The sequence below is a fragment of the Etheostoma cragini genome, chromosome 16 (genome assembly GCF_013103735.1).
Source record: "Etheostoma cragini isolate CJK2018 chromosome 16, CSU_Ecrag_1.0, whole genome shotgun sequence".
In the NCBI taxonomy this organism is placed as follows: Eukaryota; Metazoa; Chordata; class Actinopteri; order Perciformes; family Percidae; genus Etheostoma; species Etheostoma cragini.
Genome location: NC_048422.1, coordinates 13,115,189 through 13,139,002, shown reverse-complemented (window position 1 = coordinate 13,139,002; position 23,814 = coordinate 13,115,189). Strand labels below are relative to the sequence as shown.

The 23,814-nt window shown below is 39.9% G+C and overlaps 2 protein-coding genes and 1 long non-coding RNA gene across 3 annotated transcripts in view; 1 reads left to right on the top strand and 2 right to left on the bottom strand.

Moving 5' to 3' along the window:
• Nucleotides 1-1,354: 1,354 nt before the first annotated feature.
• Nucleotides 1,355-12,011, bottom strand: slc20a1b (solute carrier family 20 member 1b). The gene is made up of 12 exons (XM_034896354.1): nt 11,701-12,011; nt 11,168-11,169; nt 10,008-10,701; nt 9,573-9,713; nt 8,565-8,650; nt 8,167-8,263; nt 4,512-4,631; nt 3,172-3,447; nt 2,397-3,027; nt 2,046-2,231; nt 1,842-1,926; nt 1,355-1,635 (listed from the first exon to the last, which is right to left on the bottom strand). The coding sequence occupies exons 3-12, from the start codon at nt 10,351-10,353 to the stop codon at nt 1,480-1,482; spliced, it is 2,124 nt and encodes a 707-aa protein (XP_034752245.1). The 5' UTR covers nt 10,354-10,701; nt 11,168-11,169; nt 11,701-12,011; the 3' UTR covers nt 1,355-1,479.
• A 4,490-nt stretch (nt 12,012-16,501) lies between these two features.
• On the top strand, nt 16,502-20,273 carry stard7 (StAR-related lipid transfer (START) domain containing 7). Its single transcript, XM_034896364.1, has 8 exons — nt 16,502-17,390; nt 17,852-18,015; nt 18,245-18,294; nt 18,724-18,834; nt 18,991-19,073; nt 19,169-19,268; nt 19,357-19,441; nt 19,713-20,273. The coding sequence occupies exons 1-8, from the start codon at nt 16,936-16,938 to the stop codon at nt 19,889-19,891; spliced, it is 1,227 nt and encodes a 408-aa protein (XP_034752255.1). The 5' UTR covers nt 16,502-16,935; the 3' UTR covers nt 19,892-20,273.
• A 2,841-nt stretch (nt 20,274-23,114) lies between these two features.
• Nucleotides 23,115-23,814, bottom strand: part of LOC117959312 — a 1,563-nt gene continuing 863 nt past the window's right edge. Inside the window, exon 3 of the long non-coding RNA XR_004659915.1 lies at nt 23,115-23,375. This is a non-coding gene — a long non-coding RNA (uncharacterized LOC117959312). The remainder of the gene's footprint in view (nt 23,376-23,814) is intronic.

Below are 23,814 nucleotides of genomic sequence, written 5' to 3'. Positions count from 1 at the left end.
AATGTAGTTACAAAAACAAGTTCAACTGCAGTATTTTCCGATTTTTTTTATTTTTTTTCATGTACAAGTGTGGACAACTAGTATGTTGCTTTGCAAAAAAAAAAAAATCTTTGGTACCTAAGGGAAAATAAATCAAATCCATTAAGGCAACTACCGCATCTATAAATCAGATATGCATTTAGTACTGCAGCTAAATGACCACTCACAACCCGGTGGCATGCAACGAATGTGTGCAGCCTCCTTCAAACAAGACCACACCACCCAGTTAAATAACTTCCAGTTTTGGGTTCCCATTTGTCCTCTTTTACAACCTTATTCACCTTCCAAGGCCGGGAAAAAGAGGAAAGCTAGAATAACCCAAATGTCTAAGCAGGTGCAAATTGCACACACAAAAAAGAACATCCTAGGGAGGAGATATGTGGTAAAGTATAAAAACAACACTGAAGGATGCCTAAAGCATTTAACCATCAAATATGATGCAATCAAGTTTTAAAGGTAGACTTAAATCTTGTTTGAGAGCACTTGTTTCCCTTAGTTGACCATCTGCTGTTCTCAAATTGACGTAAACAAGCAGTCATTCCTGCACTGTGTGTTTGTAGAACCTCAGCAGATTCTAATGAGACTGGATCGCAGATAATCCATCAACGATTAGGGGGTTCATCATTTGTCACCTATTATGCCGTCGCACACACTTTTGCAAGGGGGGGGGGGGGGGGGGGGGGAGATCATCCAGTGTTTACAACTGGTGTTTCTACCATAGTAAACTATTCAGATAATGCCATGTTATGAAGACTGCAGTGCTGTGAATGTGATCACATTACTTTCAAGTATGCGGGAAAACATTGTTAACCTCTCTGAATTTACAGTCACTTTTAAGTCAATTTGTTTTAAAACAATAGAGGGGAAATAATGAAGCCAGATGCCAAAACAATAATTTATACACACTTGTTTTTCACCCCCCCCCCCCCAATAAAAAAAAACAAAAAAAAAAACCACTACTTTCAGCATGTGTTATGACTGGAGAGTTACATCTGCAAAGGCTTATACTGCATTTAAATTGCTCATTTCTTTCTAACGTGTAAAACAAAATGAAAACATGGTTGTATATACACATCATTTTAAAAGTAAAAAAAAAGATGGAAGAATGACTATTAAAAAAAAAGCAGATGGTGCTTTTAGATTAACTCGTTACAGAATGATGATATGAAAAAGCAAGTCAGAACAAAGAAATGCAAACTTCCCACAGGAAACAATGCGACCCATATGGAACAAACAGCAAATTTTAGGTTGAAAATGATGCAGCCAAGAACCAAAGGCCCATATCACAAGTCCTTCAAACATTTCCATTTTTTTCTTTTCTTCCAAAGTTGTTGGCTTGAGGTAAGAGATATATTTTGGCCATCCAACTTTACTCCTTTTCTCCTGGTGCGCAGTGGAGCGCTTTCTTTCTCCTCCCCTGCTTGGGGTGCAGCCGAAAGCTCAAAGGATGCCATAGAAGAAGATGGCCATGATGGCGGCACTGATCAGACCAGAGATGGGCACAGTCACAAACCATGCCATGAAGATGTTTCTGAATAGACGCCAGTCTACTGCCTTCCTTGAGCGCAGCCATCCTACTGCTACCACAGAGCCCACCTAGAAACGCAGCAGTAATCAGATAAATCACATCATCTTCCTGAATATCACTGCATACCTAAAATATTACATTTTATTGAGGAGAAAGTTGTTCCACATTTGGGCCGTCTCAGACTAGGTTCCTGTTTACTGTAGCCTCCCTTATACTAAATACACCATCCTGTGTCTCAGTCTGGTTCCCAGACCACAGTGTTTGACCAGCTTACCTTGCAGTGGGTGGTGGAGACAGGCAGGCCAATGTTAGAGGCTACCACGACAGTCAGGGCTGAGGCCAGTTCGATGCTGAAACCACTGCAGGGAATAAATACAACACTTATGTCTGAGCACGCTTGCTAAATTTAAAGACTGGTAATGTCTGAGGAGGATGTGGTTTTATGACTAAAGGAGAATCAGGTCTGTGGAGTATATACCTTGAGGGGGTGATGGGGGTAAGGTCCTTTCCCATAGTCTGGATCACTCGACGACCCCACACCCAGAGTCCAGCGCAGATTCCCACACCACCGTACAGCAGCAGCCAAATGGGTGTGGGTTCCACCGAAGTCACTTGACTGGTTGTGTACACAAACCACAGAGCTACCAACGGTCCAATAGCATTACTACAGAGGAAAGAATGAAATTAGTTATATACCAGTAGTCAAATATTCAGAGTTTTGTTGATCTCTGATTAGTAAAGTTTCACCTACAACATGCCAGAGAATTATTTTTTGGAATCAATGTATTATCCTGATAACAACATGCCCTTAATGAAGGAATCTGCATACCTAACATCGTTTCCTCCATGGGCAAAGGAGCCAAAGCAGGCGGTGAGAATTTGGAGGAACTGGAAGAGAGTGGAGACTTCTGGCTTGTCTGCCTCAAATCCATCATCAAAAGAGCTTTGGCTGCCAGCTGTATCCTCCTTCGTCATTTCCAGCGTCACATCACCTTCTCCCAGAGCTTCAGGAGTTGTGTGCTCTGCCACAGCATTGCAGTAGCTAGTGTAACTGTCCATACGCACGCGCTTCTTGTCCGGACCCCCTGGCCCTGTACCTTTGTCACATTCCTCATAGGCACGGTAGTCCCCTTCTTTATGCTTGTATTCTCCGTGCATGCCGATGATAGCCATGGTGTAGGAGGTGTAGCTGTTGTTGCGTCGGATAGGTCGGTCACCCCCCTCGCCCATGCAATCACCAACCTTGGCCAGGTGCAGCTTGTGCAGCAAGTCCTTGTAGAGGCCGGAGTCCTTGTGGACTGTGTGGTACTGGCTGTAACCGTTACTCGGAACCTGTGCCGGCCTGTTGTTGAACTGAACCTGGTTGTTGAACTGGACCTGATTGGCTGAATTTGTGGAGCCATTGCTGTGCTGGACCAGCTGGTTGTTGACCTGACCATTAGATTGAACCTGTTTGGGGGCTGTAGAGGGGTGAAATAAAATGAATAAAAAAAGTTAACTTCACGTTTCATTTTGTAGCATAAGGAGGAATGTTACACTACACAACATTAATGTACATAATGATAATTACATGTGTTTAAAAAAAAAATTATTGGCATACTTACCACCATTTGCGTCGCTGTCTTCTGTGTCGTCAGAGTCTCCGATGTTGAACGCCACCCTGCGTTCCTTATTATCAACATCGTCAGAATCTCCAATGTCAAACGCCACCCTGCGCTCCTCAGGGGCAGCCTGGGGCTGAGCGGGGGGACTTTGATTGACATCTAGGGTGGTAGGTGTAGTCTCCTTGGCAGTCTGTTTCAAGATTGGACATTGGGCCTCTCTTAGCTCCCTCTTCTCCATCAGGGGGCTCTCAGAGGGACTGGCAGACTTCATATCTCCTATTAGGGGAAGAGGTGGAGTGAGATATTGCTAGGATCATGCCCAAACATTTACGCTGTATAGCAAAGAAATACTAACACATCACGGGTTTCCTTTCAAAACCGAGCTGTAGAGTCTTAAGAATTTCACAACCCGAGTAAAAAAATAAAACTTTGTCATTTAAAACGCAATGTTACCCATGTTCAAAAGTGAGCCAGAGTTTGCAGGATCAGGTGACTGGATTATGATCTTAGAAGGAACATATTTACACTACCGCTAGCAGCTTCACTTGTTAAAGACAGTAAGACTCCCACCAGCGTGTGACTTACATACTATTTGAGGTTTTTAAGTGAATCAGATAATGCCGATATTTTCGAAGGAATAATCATAGGAGTATTCTGGCCACACTGCATCATCCAAAGCACACATGCACTGCAAAGGCTATGTCAAAACCTTAAGTCCACCTAGGTTTATTTTAGTTTGGTCTAGGTAAAGACCAATTAGTGGATCACTATGACCCGATTAGGCTGCTTGACTACAGAGGCTACTAGAGAGATAAACCTGTGGTTCCTGTTACCAGAAGAAACACTTGACAGGTACTGTAAAATCAATAATCCCTTTAAATAGGTTTGATATTTTTCTCTGACAACCAATGGGTTTGTTAACATTGCTACAAATAGAGAAAGCGACATTTGACAATTCTTACATTTTGCACAAAAAAATAAAGGTAAACTACATGGGAAAATGAATGGTGTTACCTGTTTAACACAAACCACATCGATGGTGTGTAAATGCAGATGGCCCTTGTTTTATAAAATTTAATCCAGGATTATAAAACAGAAAAACTGATGACAATATTTGACGATTTTCATTAGAGCGACTTCATTATGACCAAATATCCCAGAGCTCCATTTGCTAGATTAATATGAGACCTCAGTGTGAATAGGTTGAGGTTACTGGTGCAATGCTAAATCCCTCGCTTGTCCGTGGCGTCAGTCAGTGGTCAGGCAAAAATGGTGACAGTGATTTAAAGAAAATTAATCAGCAAGTTGCCAAGAATGAAAACAGAAAAAAGGTGACTTACGTTCAATCTTCTTCTTGAGGCGAGGGCAGATAATAAACCAGACCACAATGGCGGTCAGCACAGAGAAGCCCAATGAAATGAGCAGGGTGCCCCACCAAGGGATCTTGTCGAATCCCAGCACTGCCAAGGACACAATTAGACACACACAAAAAAGGAGAATAGAGAAAGGCAGTTTAAAAAAAACAAAGCAGCGAGTGCTACTCTTCTTAGTGGACAACACAAAAAGTTGAAACAGCAAACTTATAACTGCGCTATTTCATAAAACTATGTTAAAAAAAAAAAGTAAGACAACATAGTATTATAGTAAGTCAACATGACTGGGCAGGAGGAACATTCTTATTTAAAATTGGTAATTTTCATTCATGGTGCCATTAACTACAGGGAAATAGCAATAACATTGACCACGCGTGTCATCATTTGGTTCTCCTTAAGCATGACTGCACTATGTCACATCCTAGTTAAACGTGGAAACAATGTGTACCCCTGGACGTGAACAGTTATGTAACAACCAAAAATGTCGCCATGACACTTACATGCCCTGTCAACACTGCACATGGACGATGAGTTCCTAAAAAGGTGACATTACTTGGGAGGGACAGAACTGGGGTGGTGGGGGTCATTCAGTGGAGCTGTTTGCTCAAGCTGTAAAGACAGCCTCTTGCCAAGACTGCAGCAAAGCTGTTGCAGCAGAAGTAGATATAATGCAGCACATTCTGGCAGAAAACAACCATTTAAATTTCCCCAGGGAAAGCCATCTTTGTCATACAAAGAAGATGCAAGTCAGCAGTGTGGTTAGAAAAAAACAAGAGCTGCTAAAAATTCCAACATTACCACCTTTGGGGGGGAAAAGAAACACTTACTAGTTTGGGACTGGGGTTTAAGATAACAAAAATAAATAAATAAAAAACTAGGACCAAGGCTAAGCGATAACGGTCATGAGTCCAGTCCACAGTGCACGCTCTCTACTGAGTCACGCTGCAGCATGAGACTGCAGCTCACCTAACTGATGTTTATTTTGTTATGCAATGGAAGTTCACTCCTTCAGGACTGGGGAGGCATAAAACCACAAGGAGGCCCTGTAAGAGCTGTGGCTCAAACGTAGTGGGACATCTAGTAACAGGTGTGATGCAGCCAGATATTGCTGTGCTCTAACAACCTGGGCAATTCAAAAAAAAAAAAAAAAAAAAAAAAAAAAAAAAAACCCTAAAAATGACACATGGTCTTGACACTATTTGTCACAGTGACTTATTTTTAGGCACCTTCTTTCACAATATAAAAAGAAAGAATTTACAAGCTAGTGTTGTTCTGTCTGATAAAGACACACGGGAAGGGATGTGTTATACCACAGTCATGCAGTGGGACGAAGCACTGCACAGAAAATTGACTAACCACGGCTGCATTCCAAACCCCTCCCAAAAAGCTCTGTATCCCATGACCTAAATCAGCCAAGAGGGGTGTACGATTCAAAAAATGTCACGATTCAATTCCAATTTTCCGGCTCACGCTTTGATTCAGAAACAATTCTTGATTAAAAAACAACTCACAGTATGTAAATGTTGTTACTTTCCCCATGTTTGTATGTATTCATAGCAATATTATTCCTGTGGATTTTTTTTGTTATTTTAACATTTCATTATGATGTATGTGTATGTTGTGGCTGATTTCTGTAAGCTACTGGGACTTTGAATTTCAATCAAACTGTCATATGATTTCAGTAAAACTACAATAAAATAAAAAGAAGGAATCGATTTTTGGAACTCTATGAATTGAATTTGAAATCGATATAGCTTGAATCACAATTGGTTTTTTTTGCACATCCCTTCCCAATAAAATCACTTGTTTTTTTAACATATGTGCATCTCGCCACCAACCAAAATTCCAATGAGTGGCAGTTTATGACTCACTTGGCAAGGAAACTTTGGTTATTTGTCCTCACTTTTGTCTAGAAGCAGACGCAGAAAGAGTATTAGAATTAAGTAATGGCTGCATTAAGTCTCAGCACTGAAGGGACCTGTACTGTAAGACCAACGTTCATTTCTCCCAATAAGTATCCATGACAACAGCAGCCAAAAAGCCTGGGATTTTGTTTCAGGGCCATGCTCAGGTTGAAACAAGTCATGTATAATAAGTTGTGTGTGTTTTATGTTGGAAATAGTTTGGTGTCTCCAAAGCAACCAACGCTACTGGGCGTTTGTATTTAAGCGAGTAACCCAGGCAGAAAATTGATATCCATTCAGTCAATCGGGACAGGCCAAGAAGAGTTAAAAAATAATTTATACTGACTTAGAAAGCCATTGGTCTTCATAGCCAGGTGACAAGATGTGAACATTTTAATAGGCATATGTATATTAGTTCTGTTTATGTGGTAGATTTATATTTTACAAAGTCAAGGGGTTGCAGTGGAGTGACAGCACCTGAGTGATTTACATGGTGTGAAAAACCCAAGACACACTGAGCCTCATCTGTAAAAGACAGCTGACCCTCAAACTCTTTGGCCTAAATTGCATGTGCATGCTGACTTGAGGTCTCTGGCACTGGTGTATATATTGAGTATAGGAATGTGCTGCGGGATGCCTGGTGTCCAATCACACCACTATGATAAAATCTAAAACAGGGAACCAAATGTACTGTACTCAGTTGGGCTCAGATATCACTGCTGCATTTGAGTGTATATGTTGTTGTGTGTGCCAGCATAGTACACTATCCAAAATTGGACCTGAATCTAGGATGGCAAGCGATCTCTGACTTTGAATGGACCAAATAGATGGATATTGAATTAGTTGTGATTCATGTTTTCTAATTATTTTCACCATCATGCAGGAATCAATAATTAACTTGATATTAAACTCCACTGTGGTCTTGAGACTTTACCAGTGAGATCTCACTGTGTGAGTGGGGACAACTTAAAAGGAGGAAGCAGTGGCTTTTGTAAGTGTGTCTGAAATTCAAACTCACACCTTTATGTGAGGTACCCAGGTACAGGTCCCCATGTACAGTGTGCCGAAGTGTGACGAACCTCACAACTGTACAGAATAATGCTGGACTAAGCAGGGCTATGGGCTATGCTGGAACTGCAAGGGTTCTCCTCTGTGAGTGTGCTGCTGATATGCATGCACACATCAGTGCACCATATCTGGTCAAACTCTGGCCTGTAGCAGCCATTTAATGACCCAGGCCAGCTAAGATCTTGAACTGTTAGGCCCTGTAGAGAGAAGAAAACAAAAAGGAGCAAAAATGGCTCATTTAATGAAGATTCTGAGGATGAAAAGCCAACAAGTGTTCTGAGCATTACTGTACAATTACTAAGCAGCAATAAAACTACTAGAAGTAGACAACTAGGACGATTTCCAACACCCTCTTTACTTCTCTTTTCCTCCTTCATGTCTGAAGAGCAGACAGTGACGTCAAGAGTCAAGTGAAATCTTATTTCCATCTCCCTGTTGTGCTCCGCTTTAAAACTTCCAGCTATGACCCACATAGAACCACAAGCAAGAGAGCCCCAAAAAACATGTTAAATAAACACAGCGTCTGTAAAAATGGTCAACAGTCTGGTTGAGTCTGGAATATGTGTGGGCATCCGGCTGTCTGAGGGAGTGGTTTATTTTAGGCTGCGGGCAGCCACGCAAAGCAAAATGACTGAAACAATGATACTCACTCGGAGCTCCAGTGAACATGATGGAGAACAGGTTAATTCCCATAGTAATGGCGTAGAAGACAGGCAGGGCCCTCAATCCATTAGGAACAGGGTCTTTCTACAGGGACAAAACAGAGCACCAGGTCAGAAAAACACATTCCACTGTATGAACAGAACAGTCCCATTTTGATGTAAGGTTACAGTAATTGGAATCTCACTGTATGATGTGATTGTGGATAAGAAACCGCTTCAGGAACCAGTTGCCCGATTCTCACCATGTAACAAACAGTTCCTCTATTTCATTTTGGCAGTGGTATAGTACAGTGTTGAAACTGATCTAAAAACATATCCCTCCAGAAGGTTCCCGTATCAGTCACAAAAAACGCATACTATCTACAATTTGAGAACGGCCAGCTTACCTTGCGTAAGATGAACATGCGCACAAAGTAGAAAACAATGCCTGACATTATTCCAGACAAAAGGGGGCTCAGGAACCAGGAAGCAACTGCAAATTAAAGAAATAATATGAGCATGGCAATTTAGTGGAAATTAATATGTGACAATTATGTAAGAAAAAACATCCTTAAAAGTATTTTTGGGAGGAAATACAAATCCTTGGGAAACAATTCTGACATATCAGTTCTAAACAGGAAATCTCATCTCCTGTCACCTATGCCAGTTTCTAGTTTCAAACTAGAAAGTTACTATAATAATTTCCCTGATAAAATAGGACATTCTTTGGCTAGCTTTGGCTAGCCAAAGAATTTGGCTACCGGTAGCTCTGTTTGGCAACAGAGCTACCGGTCCCATGGACAGGAAAGATGGATGGTTTCTTCAGTCGTTAATCAATTAGGGTTCCCGTTGTGACCTCGGTATAACATTCAGACCATTTCCATAACTGAATGGCATTAAAATTGTATTACTTTTTATTCAGTTTGGTCGTTTTTTCTCTCCAAAAAGAGCTGTGTGGTTAACATCAGGTTTGGGCTTTCCGTTGAGGAACGTAGACTTGAACCCCACCATCTTTCAAAATGAGTACTTCTATTGTATATTCCAGTAAAACTGACTATTATTGCCTCATATTGTCGGACATGCGTGAAGAGCTTATCATATCTCTTGCCTTCCCCACCTTGACAGTCCAGTCAAATATTCCAAAAGTTAAGTGAATGCTGGAATCACCATTGAATTCATCAAACACATTACATATTTTATGTGTTGTGAATTGAGCTCTGAATTGGCAACAGCCGTACATAAATAACTACTGCATTGTTGAACTGAGTATTAAAAAGTTCCTCAACACAGACAACACTGGCAGATTTCATTACAAATCACGCCCTCCCTTTACATTACTTTAATACATTCATTGATGCATTCCAACCAAACACTGAAGATATTTCTAGGTCAGCTGAGTAGAGCGTCTGACTTACCGATACTGAGGATTTTGTACCACATGACTCCCTCCTGGCCTTTGACAACCAGAGAGAAGCCGATAGTTGCACCAACAATGCAGTGTGTTCCAGAGATGGGTAGCTTAAGGAAGGAGGCAGCCAGCTGCCACACAGCAGAACCTAATGAGAATAGATTTTTTAATATCAGCAAAAGGATACGTAATACAGTGTGCCTACAGTAGAAACTGGCAAAATAGAAAACATATGTTGTTTATAGCAATTTCATAACAATTCCTTGATTTTTTGGGAAATCGGATTCAGAAATTTCGCAAACAAAGCCCTTTCCCCAGGTGTTTGTTTTAAATTACATTTTTGAGTTTTAAGAATCAAAAAGTTTCAGGCCCTACATGTTCTATACACAGGGTTTAATGACCGCCGATTTAACTACAAGCAAGATAAGCTGCAGATACTCACCAAACATGGCACTGGTGTAACCAGCCATCAGAACATGCTCAGAGCCATTGTACATGTTGTTGTCGATGATACCATTGCGGATGGTATCGCTCACTTTGGCCCCAAGAAGAACAGAGCCCAGAGTCTCAAACACTGTAGCCAGAATGCATGCCTGTCGCAAGGTGACCACTCCAGAGCCCACGGCCGTGCCAAATGAGTTAGCAACATCATTGGCACCCACGGAAAAGGCCAAGACAAAAGCGATGATAAAGCCAATAATCAGCAGCCACGTGTATGTCTGAGGATCCTTGGTTGCTATCGCTATTGTGCTAGCCAGTATTATTGCAGTTGCAGTTGTAGAAACCATGATTGCAGACTATAGAGGGATTTGCTTCACAATCTTAAGAGAATTATTGTCTGTTAAAACTATTTATATAATGCTACTTATAAAACAGCAACTAGGAAAGAGGTAAATGGTTAAATAAATAATTAACTTATTTAGGCCTGCCTGTTTCAAACAGGATTTCTGGGATTTAGCAGTGCAAACTTGTAATGTGTTTACCTGGTACTGACCATTAAACAATTAATGAGGAGGTATAGTGTGGGCCTATTGCTATCCTGTAATTATACTAGCTATATTTCTGTTCCTTCGGTGTTGAGATATTAAACAGACTGCCATTGTGAAACTGTAACTGCAGATGAGCAGAAGTACATCCTGAAAAGACAAAAAAAGACAGAAAAGACCAGCTTTAAGATAAAAGAGTTTCTTCCCATTCCACCTTCATGTGGAAGGTCATTAAAAGCATAGCTAGAGAAAAAACATTAACAACACTAAGGAAATGCATGGGGCTTGGTGAGTTTAAAACGGCATCTATAAAAACTAAAGATAACAAAGTAAAAGGGTGGAAAAGCTAGTCGACCGGAAGGTGTGTCTAATAGCCGCCTTTCGTGAAACCAATAGGAAGCCATTTTTGAGACTGTCGCAGGAAGAAACCGAAGGTTATTATACACCAACGTCCTCTAACATCTTCAAGACACTTTATCTTGGATAACGGTATATTGCAGTTTTTGTTTAGCACTGCTGACCACGAGATAAGGATCTCGTAACGACATTAGAATCGTTTTTACGTGCACATGTGTCGTCATTCATTCATTCATAGAACACAGCCATCTGTTCATACCACTTCACGCGATAAAACAGAAAGAGCTCCACCGTTAGACTAACCCAGACATTAAGTTATTTAACGTGTAACGCTAGTTATATTCGCTATAACAGCTACTGTGCGTATTATACGTAGTTGAATCGTGTCTCAGGTGCTTTTATTAAAGGGGATGCAACCGGATGTAACTCCGTTTAAGGAACACAAACCACCCCTGACCGTGTGTCGTGCTAATTTTAATGACATGCCAAGTAAATGCTAGAAAGGTGGTCAATGCTGTTAAAATACAGTTTTCATTGTGTTCAACCGACAATAACGTTGCTGACATTAGACAGGTCTCCGCCTTCGCTTATAACGTTACCCAGCAAACGGATCACTCAAATCATAGCTAGAAAAGTGACCATATCGCTAGCTAGATATATCTATAACCATTGAATAAAGAGCACAATGGTTTATTTCCGGCTGTACATTAACATCGAAAATTGATTTTTGTTAAGGCGTTCAGTATTTAAAACAGGAGTATCCTGATACAAAGTGTAAATTATGAAACTTACCACGTTGCAGTTGTCTGTCCTGTGAATAATAGAGCGTGCTAGCGTTAACCACTAAGCTAATTAGCGCGCGCACAAACTATCTTCACGATAGCGCGCGCGGGATAATGAAAAAATATATAAACAGATTTGGAAATAGATTCCCTTAAAAAAAACGCCTCACGATAAAAAAACAACGTGACCACGTCAAAAGCGATTTACGACTATTTGATTCGACTTGATATAACTCCAACTCCAGAACCGTCTCAGTTTGAATGAGAGCGTCGCAGCCGCATGTGTAGAACTTGCTCGTGCCGGTTAAACGGAACTGGGGTTTCTTTTTTTATTGGATACACCCTTCGTAAAGCCCTGCCCACCACCAAGCTGTCAGCAGCACTTTTTTTTTTCACCTACGTCACGCGTTCAGTGAATGGATGTACAACTTCGTCGGAAAATTCCACTTCATAGCAAAGTCTTCGTTTTCAGCTTTATTTAACACGTCACATGTTCACGTATAGTTAGCTATAAACGTTACTGAAAAATATAGTTTAAATACACCGCCACTACTAAAATAGCCGTTAAACTATCGCTTTCTGCAGCCTGGAGCTGTCATAAAAACACAATCACCCCTAGTAACCCCTTTTCCTATCTACGGAAATTGTTCAGTCAAAACAGTCCAGGAAAACAACGGTGGCGGTGGTGGTGATGTTGACTGCATTATGCTTCAGAAGACTTATCATTCATTCAAGTGCATCCGACCGGACATTATAACAACATTCCCCCCCACTAACAAAAGTCGTTTCCTTTGATGTTTATTGTGTTCAAGAGAGACGTGATATGTTAAAACGAAGAAGTGCCCAATAAGCATAGAAAAATATGTTTGGCCAAAACATGTTTTCACGACAGCATCAAGGTAAACATAATTCACAAAACACACAGGCTATTTATTTAACCTAAATTGGATAATGCTATAATAACAGCATATTTAATTATTATTGTATTGCCCCCTTTGTCTCTTATTATTTGACGTCACTTGTTTTGAGGATAATGGAAAACTTTCTCGTTCTCAATACGTTGGGCAATGCTTAGGGTCGGCCACACTTGTACTTACAATTGTTGTTCTGGGACCTGAAGGCATCATTTCACAAAGGAAGGAATTGCGATCACATCTTTTTCATAATAGGGGAGAGACCGTTGTAATGAGTTACTCAGACTTATAAGACGCCTCCTTGTTTAGCCTACTTCCGTGGCAGTAACCAGAAAAGTTACTCAAACGATTAGTGGAACTGTAAATGCCATGAAAGAACTCGGAATACGAAAAAGTTACCGATGTTTGTTTGTCTAGCTTCCATAGTCCTGAACAAACATAAACCTAATTTAATCGTAGGCTACTGAAAACAATTGCTACTTAATTTTTAACGTTTAGCCCAATGGTCAAAAGGCAAACTCACAGAAAGGCCAACTGATGGATTGTTCAGCTTTGTTGTTCTTGTTTCTGACGTGTATTCAAATTCACTGGAGGTTTATACTTGGTCACTAAAACGGATTATGATAACCATTTCCCTTAATGCACAGGCTTATACAACTCCTTAGAGCAGAACTGTGTATTTGTTTGTTTAGAGATAACAAAAACGAGATACATAAGGCACATGCTGTGTTTGCACAAGGTTCTTTTAAAAACATCTTGTCTGTGGTCTTGTGATAGGCAATTGAAGTAATCCAGCCTTGAGTAAGACTTGGAAAATAAAAAATGTAACCTATTACTACACCCACTTCTTCAATGTAATGACCATGTTGCCACAAATAATGCTATGTTGTGTTAATAAATTACCTATGTGCTGTTTTGTTTATAGCCTTTTGACAGTGCACACTGCACAAGATAATTGAATAAATGTCCGAATGAAAGGGTTGGACAAAGAGAAAACCCTAAAAAGAGTAGAGCTCTATTGAGTACAGTGTACAGAGTAGCCTACCTCTTATAAGCAATATTTTAGCCAAATTTTCTCTGATGTACTCATTTTTTAAAGTTTGATTTGTGTAAGTTTAAATTTTTAACAAATAGTTCAGCTTTATCAGACCTATGCTGATCTATGGCAACCTCTTGTTCTCTGCATGGTTAAACAGTGCCCTCTGGCGTACAGGCTACTCAGTAACAGTTTGAGAACGAAGATTTCTTTCTCTGACCATATATTTGTGTATGATGATTCCATTCCTATTTTTCTATAGGTTAATGACGATTCCATTGTTTTATTGTAGGACTAGTTTTCTAACTCTACTGTTGAAGATTCAGAATAAATCCGGCCGACGCAGCACAAACGCAAATCCACAGCTGTGTCTTTGGCATGTTACTGAACTGAAGACATAAACTATAAGAATGAGCATAACAACTGTGTTTTCACTTTGCTGTATAAATGAGCCAGAAAAACATTTTTAGTTTACTTGACTATACCCTTCATACCCATCATACGATTTTCCCAAAAATGTTAGCAGAAAGTTTAAAACATGGCATATCAGACACCATTTGTAGGCTATTTAATCAGGATTTCTCAAAGGCAGATAGGCCTATATCAATATTAATATGCGCAGGGCTCTGGACTTACGGAGACGTAGGACACCCTATAGTAAAACTGAAACATTGGCTGTCAGAACTAATTGCATAAGTTTCCAATTCCCTATAAATATAAAGAAATAGCCTATGTTTTAAAACTAACTAAATGTATCCTTCAAATGATTTTATCACAATATGTTTTACATTTGATGGTAATAATTGTACCCTTTGTTTTTTCAAATGTAGATCAACAACAGCACCTGTTTTATACTTGTGATACGATCAAAATCTTATTGAAGTCACTGCATTACTGGCCAAGCTCCAAATCCACAAATTTCCTCTATTCCAAAACTATTAAGAAGTAGGCTAGTCAATAGAAAAAATATTGAATTCCTGCTTAATGTTATCATTGTAACAATTCACTCCCCTAACATGGAATGCACTACATGAGCTTTCTTTATAAAAAGAAACTTTTTATGCTCACCAAATGTATGCTATAAAAAGGTAAAAAGTGCCCAGGTGGGGAAACTGTGTACTTATATACCTACATTTACAGTGGCTTGAGAAAGTTTACACACCCATGCTAAAGTTGATTAAAAAGAGGAATAAAAAAACATCTTTTGGAAATTGATCTTAATGCCTTAATTTAAAAATATTTAGGAAAATCCAACCTTTTAAGGACACCAATTTTCTTTGTGAATGAATAATGTATTGTATTTAAAATAAATGTTCTTTCTTAAAATACAGGGGGCATAAGTATAAACACTGCTATGTTAAATTCCCATAGAGGCAGGCAGATTTTTATTTTTAAAGGCCACTTATTTCATGGATCCGGGATACTATGCATCCTGATAAAATTCCCTTGGCCTTTGGAATTAAAATAGCCCGACATCATCATATACCCTTCACTACACATAGAGATAGGCATGGGGAACTTTCCATAAGTCAAACCAGCTATTAAACTAACTGAAATAAAACCATGCCAATGTGATGATATGGGATTAGTTTAATTCCAAAGGCCAAGGGAATTTTATCAGGATGCATAGTATCCCGGATCCATGAAATAAGTGGCCTTTAAAAATAAAAATCTGCCTGCCTCTATGGGAATTTAACATAGGGGTGTGTATACTTTCCCCCCCTGTATTTTAAGGAAGAACATTTATTTATGTACAATACATTATTCATTCACAAAGACAATTGGTGTCCTTAAAAGGTCGGATTTTCCAATTTTTTTTAATTAAGGCATGAATTTCCAAAAGATGTTTTTTAATTCCTATTTTTAATCAACTTTAGCATCAGTGTTATAACTTTCTCAAGCGACTGTATGTCTGAATTAAACTTTTTCTAGCCCCTTGCTCAGCTTTTTTTGGTATTTATTATTTTATTATCTTTAATAACATGTAGGTCTACATAATGTTACTATTTTGACATCACGCCAATTCATGTTCACCTTCAAAGAGGTTAAACAATTGTGATACTTTGAGCAAAGAGGTTATACAAAATTACCTCTTTGTTTTCATTTTGAACACAGCACCGCTGGAGGTCAACACTGACTTTCTCTCATGTTTTCTGTGTAGACTAATTTTGGACGGTTTTAAAAATACATTCTCCTCCCAAACTAGTGCAGAAAACCTGAGCAGTTGGTGCAAAATCCGATCCCGGATAATCCATAAGATAAGATAAGATAATTTAAGATAATTTGTTTATTAGTCCCCAATGGGGAAATTACTGCACTACACTCTGTGTACACACTTTTTTTGTTAGTACTCACACACAGGCCTGAAATACACACACATGCTCAGGACCTATACATGCACTATACATGGAGAGATGTCAGAGTGAGTGGGCTGCCAGCTGAACCAGCGCCCTGAGCGGTCGGGGGGGTACGGTGCCTTGCTCAAGAGCACCTGGCAGTGCCCAGGAGGTGAACTGGCATCTCTCCAGCCACCAATCCACGCTCCGAACTTTTTGGGTCCATACGGGGATTTGAACCAGTGACCCTCCGGTTCCCAACCCAACTCCCTATGGACTGAGCTACTGCCACCCCCATAGACAGTAAAAGAAAGAGATAAAGTGGGTAGCTTTGGCAGTAATGTAAAGCTTGACTAGTGCACATGCTGGTGCCTGAGCAGCTAAATTTAAAACAGACTCCCATTGGGACCAATCAGAATTGCCCTAGAACAACAAACGCCCAATGAACGCCCGCCTTATAATTTTTAAGGCTGGATTTCCGAGTGGGTGTGTACGCAGACTGTAGGAAGAGGAGGTCAAATGCATTGCTAGTTAGAGTTTGAAAAAACGTGTAGCCGTCCAGCCAGAAAAGAGACAACGTTCACAGGTAGACAGTTGTGTGGAGTTACAGTAACGTTAGCCGATCAAATTTACAGTGCCGTCATTAGAGTTTCGATTCAGATAGATGTGTGGTGGTGTTGGGTGCGGTTGTGTGTCGTAGACTACTAGCGTTAGTAAGCAATTGACAGATAACGTTAGCTAATGCTAACGGTAACGGGAGCTACATGACCCGTGCACGTAGACAGCTCGCAAACTAACGTTACAACTAGAGTAAAATTATCATCCGTACAAAGGCAATGCATGTTGCATCTCCGCAGACCACCAGGTTAAGCCGCAGAGTTCGTTAGCTAAGGTTAGCTACTGCCTTGTTGTTGATATTTATTTTGTCTTTGAGAACTTGCGTCACGGTCACAGCTGTCATGTTTCACTCTGTGCCCCGTCGCCCGATCTGCGGGATCGGTGTAAATACAATGAGGCTTCAGAGCAGCGGGTCATTCAAGCGGACTGTCGAGGAAGGCAAAGGAAAGCGTGAGAGGTTCCCGTTACTGGGCAGGAGCATGGGCCTGCTGTTGTCCTGGCTTCAGAAGGCAGGTGTCGGTGCTAGTGAGGTCGCGGGTTCTGGCCGAAAGAGGAAGGGCTTGCTCTCCATATTTGCAGACCACTGCAGCTTTGTGACCGGACAGAGGCTCCGGCGTGCCTGCCAGATCGGCGAGCTTTACTCCAACCTGTACTCCGAGCGGACCAGGCGGACCCTGGTCGGGAACATATGGCGCAGGTTTCAAAGCAAGCACGCCCCCAATGGGAAACTTCTCGCGGCCCTGGCTGGCATCTTCATGTGGGAGAACGAGAAGATTCACGATGAGGAAATTCACAGGTTTGATATTTCTTTTAAATGCACATATGAGTGCATTTATGCTCGGATAAATTACATCAGGAAAATCTGGATAAATTAGTGGAGCCATGAAAAATTTAGATGTTTTTGTATGGAGTTCATAAATTGTATGATGTGAATTATATGCTATGGTCTTCACATTCACCAAATTTCAACCCAGTGAACACCTACAGGACATCTTTGACGATCATGTAGAAAGCCATCCTCGTCAGAATAATCCTTTGGAGACTAGTGTTCATCCCTCTAGAGTAACAGATACCTTTTATAATATATGCAAAAGAGCATTGATGCTGTTCTGGGAGCTCAGCACTTTATTAAAACAGTTACCATAGTTTTCCTTCCTTTCGCTTTGCAGTGCAGCATTTCATATTAATGTGAGTATATTTTGTAATGTCAAATGTGCAGTATGCTTAACCACCTGTCCTGTTTGCATCCATTGAAAGGTGTGGACTTGAACTACAGGCACTGGGTGCGGTCAAATGTCTAAACACGACTTCAGGGACAGTTGCTGAGCACCTTGAACTTGGCTGGGAAGTTGTGATGGAGAAAAAAGGCTTCAGAGTGTGGAAGCGACCGATACCAAACAGTCACCTCTATGAATACAGAGGTCAGCCAACTCACTATCTTACATGTGTAACCAGGTCTCAAGTTATTTTTGTGCTTTTAGTTTTTCTTGAGACTATGGTATTAGTGATATTGGTAGGATTAGTCTGATTGAGTCAGCATTCTTTTATTTTCTTTATTTATCTATTTTTTATTTTTTTAAATGTGAAGTACCTTGAATTGCATTGTGGCTGAAATGTGTTTAAAAAAAATAAAGCTACCTTGTCTTGCAGTGTTGGGCTCCTACAACGATGTCACCCCAAGGCAGTTCTTCAATGTACAGGTACAATCTGTTCAAATGTCTTTATTTGCTACTAGGAATATGGTGATCTCAGTTCATGGAAAAAAATAAGTGAAAAGAATAACTTATTCTACTGGTACTGGTTTTATAATAAGAAACATGAAAAGGGGGGAGCGGTACTGAGGCAATCATCTCACTCCTGAGGTCTGACTGTTAAACCATTGAAATTACATTATTCAAGTGGATCAAACTGTTAATGTAATAGTTATAGCGGTGAGATTTTCATGTATTTTTTTTCATTGATTGTGTTTGGTATATTTAGGGCAGTTTGTTTGGCATTTCTATAACCCACCTGCTTTTGTGCAACCGTTTGCGCTGCTTGTGTGCTGTGCAAACACTCAACTGTAACACTCACTCTTTGTGCTATATTAAGCACTTCATCTGTGACTTATGCTTTCCCCTCTCCCCTAGTTGGATACGGAGTACAGAAAGAAGTGGGATTCGCTGGTAATCAAGCTTGAGGTGGTGGACAGAGATGTCGATACAGGCTCAGAAGTTGTGCATTGGGCTACACACTTTCCTGTGAGTTTCTGTAGTTCTGCTTTTTTGTGTGTGTTACAAGCAAAGTACAATTGACCTTGGCTTATGTGGTTAAGAACAACTACTAGCCAAGCTTCACTATATCTTCATCAGCTGTTATTTAATCTTGTTTAATCCCCCCCACAACTCCACACACAGTATCCCTTGTACTCACGGGACTATGTATATGTGCGCCGCTATGATGTCGACGTAGAAAACAACCTGATGATCCTGGTATCCAGGTGAGACTTGAAAAATGTCTCTGGAGTGAATTACGGTTTACGTTTTGATACATTAGTAAATAAGTAACTTGTATATCTGTAATTCTGCTGTATAGAGCCGTGGCGCATCCGAGAGTCCCAGAGACGAATCAATTTGTGAGAGTCCATTCATACCAGTCAAAAATGGTCATCCGCCCTCACAAGTCCTTTGATGAGGTTTGTGTTGCTAGACATTACTTAACTTGCACTTAGGTTCCTGTGTATTATAGCCACTGAGTTTGACTTGTGTTTTTTGTCTTTACAGAATGGATTTGATTACCTGCTGACCTATAGTGACGACCCTCAGACTGTCTTTCCCCGTTACTGTGTGAACTGGATGGTGTCGAGTGGTGAGCTCTCACTTATTGGAATGTGTTAGGTCTGCATGTAATGATTTTTACAAAAAATTTCAAATTTATTTGTCCATATTACATTTACAATCGTTGAGCAGCAAATCTGCACACTTTAAACCTGCAAATGTTTAGCATTTTTCTTTGCTGTTGCATTCAGATTTCTGTGCATTTTTGGCAGCTTTTTTTTCCTTTTTTATACATTTCATGTTTTATTTTCCAACTAAGTTTGGGTATTCAACCCTGATTATAATCCCTTTGCGCCTGGCAGGTATGCCTGATTTTCTGGAGAAGCTGCATGCTGCTGCCTTGAGGGCCAAGAACTTGGAAGTGGGAATCTTTGACTACACAGCTGTCATTAAATCCAGCGACACCAACCGCCAGCCAAGCCAGGAGCGCCTCAGTGGAGAAAAGCCACACACAGGTGGTCCTGGACAGATCTACGCTTGAGATGGACATTTGGACCAGGAGTTATGTTGGTGTGTTTTCACTCTCACTTGAACCTCCAATCAAACCCTCCAGCTCTAACTTTCTGGGTAGATTGCATGAACTGCAAATGGAAGTTGCAACCTACATAATGGATTAATATACAGTATGTCCATCTGTAGATATATGGCTACATTGGTTGTCAATAAGATGTCACCACAACAATGGACTGTTTTGATGACAGCATTTCTGTCCCTTTGGGGAGAAAAAAGTCTCCATAGAAAGTTTCATGTAGACTGCTGGCATTGGCACTATATTTGCTTAGCTGCCAATACAATGTGGCATTTTGTTTTGCCTCCTTTGGTAATGTTTGTCTTAGAACTGTTGGTAAGAATGGAGCCAAAAATCCTAATTGTAGAAATGCTTTTGCCAAAATGCTGTTTTTTCCCCATTTTAATGTTCTATGCCTTGTCTTCCATTGTTTGACCAGATTTGACCTTTAAGGCTGTGCAGGGTGCATGCAGCCAAATTCCTGTGTTTGTGGTGGGATTTCAGCAAGATGTTGTGGAAATGGTTGTGCAGTATTGGACAGAACGGTAACTGACTGACTTCTGATGGACATTATTAGTGAAAGTTAAAACTACGGCTATGATTTCTGGACTGACCAATGAAGACTAGAGGCCTCTGCCAGGAATACTTGCCACAATGTTTCATGGCTTTAAAGCAACTGATTTCCTGTTTGCTTGCAGCATGAGTGATCTTCTCAAGACTGGATTTGATGGATAACATTTTTTTAAAATAATGCATCATTGGGAAATGTTTCCACAGAAGGGTTTTGGGTCTGGCATTGTTTTGCTGTCGGCACAGTCATGGTTTCACGCTGTTCATCTCAGTGTCTGTTTGAAACTGCCAGCAATGAATGGCCTTCTGAAGATAAACCAGTCCTTCAGCGTTTGGGGCGTAGTGTCTTATAACAACCACATACATCCTCTCATACAATGGTACAGTTCAGTTTCCCCAGCAAATAAACTCTACAAGACTTTTTTTTTTTTTTAATAAACCAATGCCCTTTTTTTTTTTTTTTTTTTTTTTTTTTAATAAGCGCTATTGGGAGCACTTAGTTTTGTCACATTATTTAACATGTTTGTCCCGCATTCTTCAGGTTTTAATGTGAGTCCTACGCAAACTCTATTGAATTAGTCCTTTCAAATCATCCTTGTTTTTGTAGTAAATGAATGTACAGAGAGCGTCACAGTGGAATAAAACATTACCTAATAAAGTACACAGTTTACAGCCTAACAATGTGGCACTGATATCTTGAAATTCAATTGTTTAAAGACATCTCATCTTGTACTAAAATTTGATGTAATGTTATACATAAGATTGATTCAGCTGCAGTACCTCAAGATAAAGCAGTACAGTGGTGTTTTTGTCAAGGGGATCCCACCTGTGTGTCAACATGTATAATTCTGTTCTGTAGTGTATTTCCAGATATTGGATTAATAAAAACAAAGTGTATAATGTGTCAAACATGTTTAAAATAGGAGGGAGAATTTTTTTTTTTTAGATTTCTCTTGTGATTGGACAAAATCGACTTTTTAAAAGAGATCACAATAACCCAATTCAACGTTTGCTAATGATCAGTTTGCGAATGTAACTATTGATGATCTGTTATTTTTAGACACCTGTGTGCCACCTGCAGTAGTCATTCTGTTTTGTTTTTGTTTTTCTGCAGGCAGTAACATGTTATTAGTTAACACGAGAATTACTTTAGGAACAGAACTGATTGTGTGACTATAAGCTTGTGCACCCTGTGATTTCAAGACTGAAAGAAATCAAAGCTTGACTCATCAGATCAAATAAACATCCTTGTGTATCTTTGTGTAAAGCTTTCATTGTGGAGCATTCTTGGTTTCGAGCTTGTCTTGGTTAGAGAAAAGGGCGATTAGCATTGTTTGTGTGTGTGAAGCAACCAACGTAGTCCAGTCTAATGAGATAATCTGTAAAGCCTAAACTCCCTGTCTGGGCATAGGGTCAGACTCCAGTCTGCCCAATCGATCAGCTTGGAACAAGACTCTACTGGCGAAAAATAGGTATGTCCCAAATCCACACTACATACTAATGTGAAGTAGCTCCTCCAGTTTCTTTGTGCATTGTATCGTGGGAGAACAGTATCAGCGGCACACTCTTAACACACAAAGACAAAACTTTAACAGTTTACGCTACATCCCTAGTCCTGCATATAATCCATATGATTGGATATGGTGTGTGTAAGCTAAATTGTTGTTAGAATCTAGCATATTAGCTTAAAGTACCTACAAGGAGTCTATATATGGTTGTGAAACAGTCAATATAATACAATATGCCTCTACATGATGTACAGACTGTCAGCAAGAAGATTGTCTATTCCAACAAAGTTATTCTCAATGCCCGGCCTCCCCGATCCCATTCCCCACTAAATCAGACAAAAAAATTTACGGCACGCAGACTGGAAGTTTGGAGCTAGATTTTTTTCTTTATAACATGCGAGAAAATAATGCGAGATTTGAGAGAAAAAGTTATCACACTGATAGCAAAAAAAACATTTCAGAAAACATTTTCATACCAAAAGCAAAAAGAAATCTCTTTCAAGTACTTTTTATAAACACTCAAATATATATTTTTTGCTATCAGTGTGAAAAAAATTTCTATCAAAATGGTTTCTCTTAAAAAGTTTTTCTTCTCGCTCTCAAAACCCTAAGTCTTTGTTCTCGATTCAATTTTTTGCTCTCATCTCAGGATTTTTCTCTCCATGTGAAAATATTGTCATGGGCGGGGCTACGTTCCTATTGGCCAGTTGGGTGAGCACTGTCTTGTCTTGGGATTGCATCTGAATCATGACACCATTGTCACCATCATAGATAGATAACTAGCAACCAGCCCACTTCTAAATAAATACCTTCTAATTATCTTAGCACTTTTTAACAGTTAAACTGAAACACTGGCAGTGAGCTCCAGGTCCTGCAGCCGCAGAGGGACCACGGCCAGCGTGGAAACATTGCTAGAAAGCTTCGCTGGCGACCTTGACCTGATCTGATCAGATCTCCAGCCGGACACGGAAAGCTCCAGACCCGGAGCAGCGGCACAAACCCCCTGGAGCTCACCGCCAGTGTTGGTGGAATAGCAAGCTAGCTTATAAAAACGGCATCATTTTACACAATTTACATAGTTTACCTTTTCATTTAATCCTTTTTAAAGTACGCTTTGTTTTTTTATATTTTGTTCAATAAAAAAAATATGAATTATTTTCAATTCATGCTATTACAACTATCCAGACATATCTCATCCCTGTACATGCTGCACAAAATGATTTCAACCAACGTGGTGTAAAACTTGTTTATTTTTCATATAGACAATAATAAATATATAGTAATCAATCTTTGTCTAGGACTTCAGTGTTAGAAGACAGGTCTGGCTCTGGATGAGGTAGTATCATCAGCTGTGGCAAACTACTGTGGCAGAGATTGTCCTTGAGAGAGAATATAGAAAGACACCCACAATGAACAGCAGAACCTTTACCACTGCTCTGGAGCAATTTAGTACCAACTAAGATGTAATTTCCACTGGGGACAGCTGGTCCATGCCTGCAGAATGTTACAGGTAGGTTATGTGTTATATGAAGGCCCAGACGATTTTGATTTGTTGATAATAAAAGATGTACATGAAAAGTAATAAATACAGTTTGAATATTATCAAATTAAATTTTGTTCCAATTTTTTTTCTTCAAGGACCCAAGTTGAGTAGGGATATTGGAAGAGTAAGAATAAAATGCATCCTTATTTATAGAAACCCTGTGTCGTTTACCATGCTTTGTTGGTGTGACTTTTTTTGCAGTGTCTTCACCATTCATATTTATAAAAAACAATGTGTTTATGGTTACATTTTTTACAAGAACACAATATTGTTCT

Excerpts from the sequence above, each read along its gene's own strand:
- stard7 (XM_034896364.1), top strand. The coding sequence starts at position 16,936 with ATGTTTCACTCTGTGCCCCGTCGCCCGATCTGCGGGATCGGTGTAAAT. Across the intron at positions 18,295-18,723 it reads GGCAGTTCTTCAATGTACAG|TTGGATACGGAGTACAGAAA; the intron begins GTACAATCTGTT and ends CCTCTCCCCTAG. Across the intron at positions 19,074-19,168 it reads CTGATGATCCTGGTATCCAG|AGCCGTGGCGCATCCGAGAG; the intron begins GTGAGACTTGAA and ends TCTGCTGTATAG.
- slc20a1b (XM_034896354.1), bottom strand. The coding sequence starts at position 10,353 with ATGGTTTCTACAACTGCAACTGCAATAATACTGGCTAGCACAATAGCG. Across the intron at positions 8,264-8,564 it reads GCATGTTCATCTTACGCAAG|AAAGACCCTGTTCCTAATGG; the intron begins GTAAGCTGGCCG and ends TTGTCCCTGTAG. Across the intron at positions 3,448-4,511 it reads CCTCAAGAAGAAGATTGAAC|GAGATATGAAGTCTGCCAGT; the intron begins GTAAGTCACCTT and ends TTCCCCTAATAG.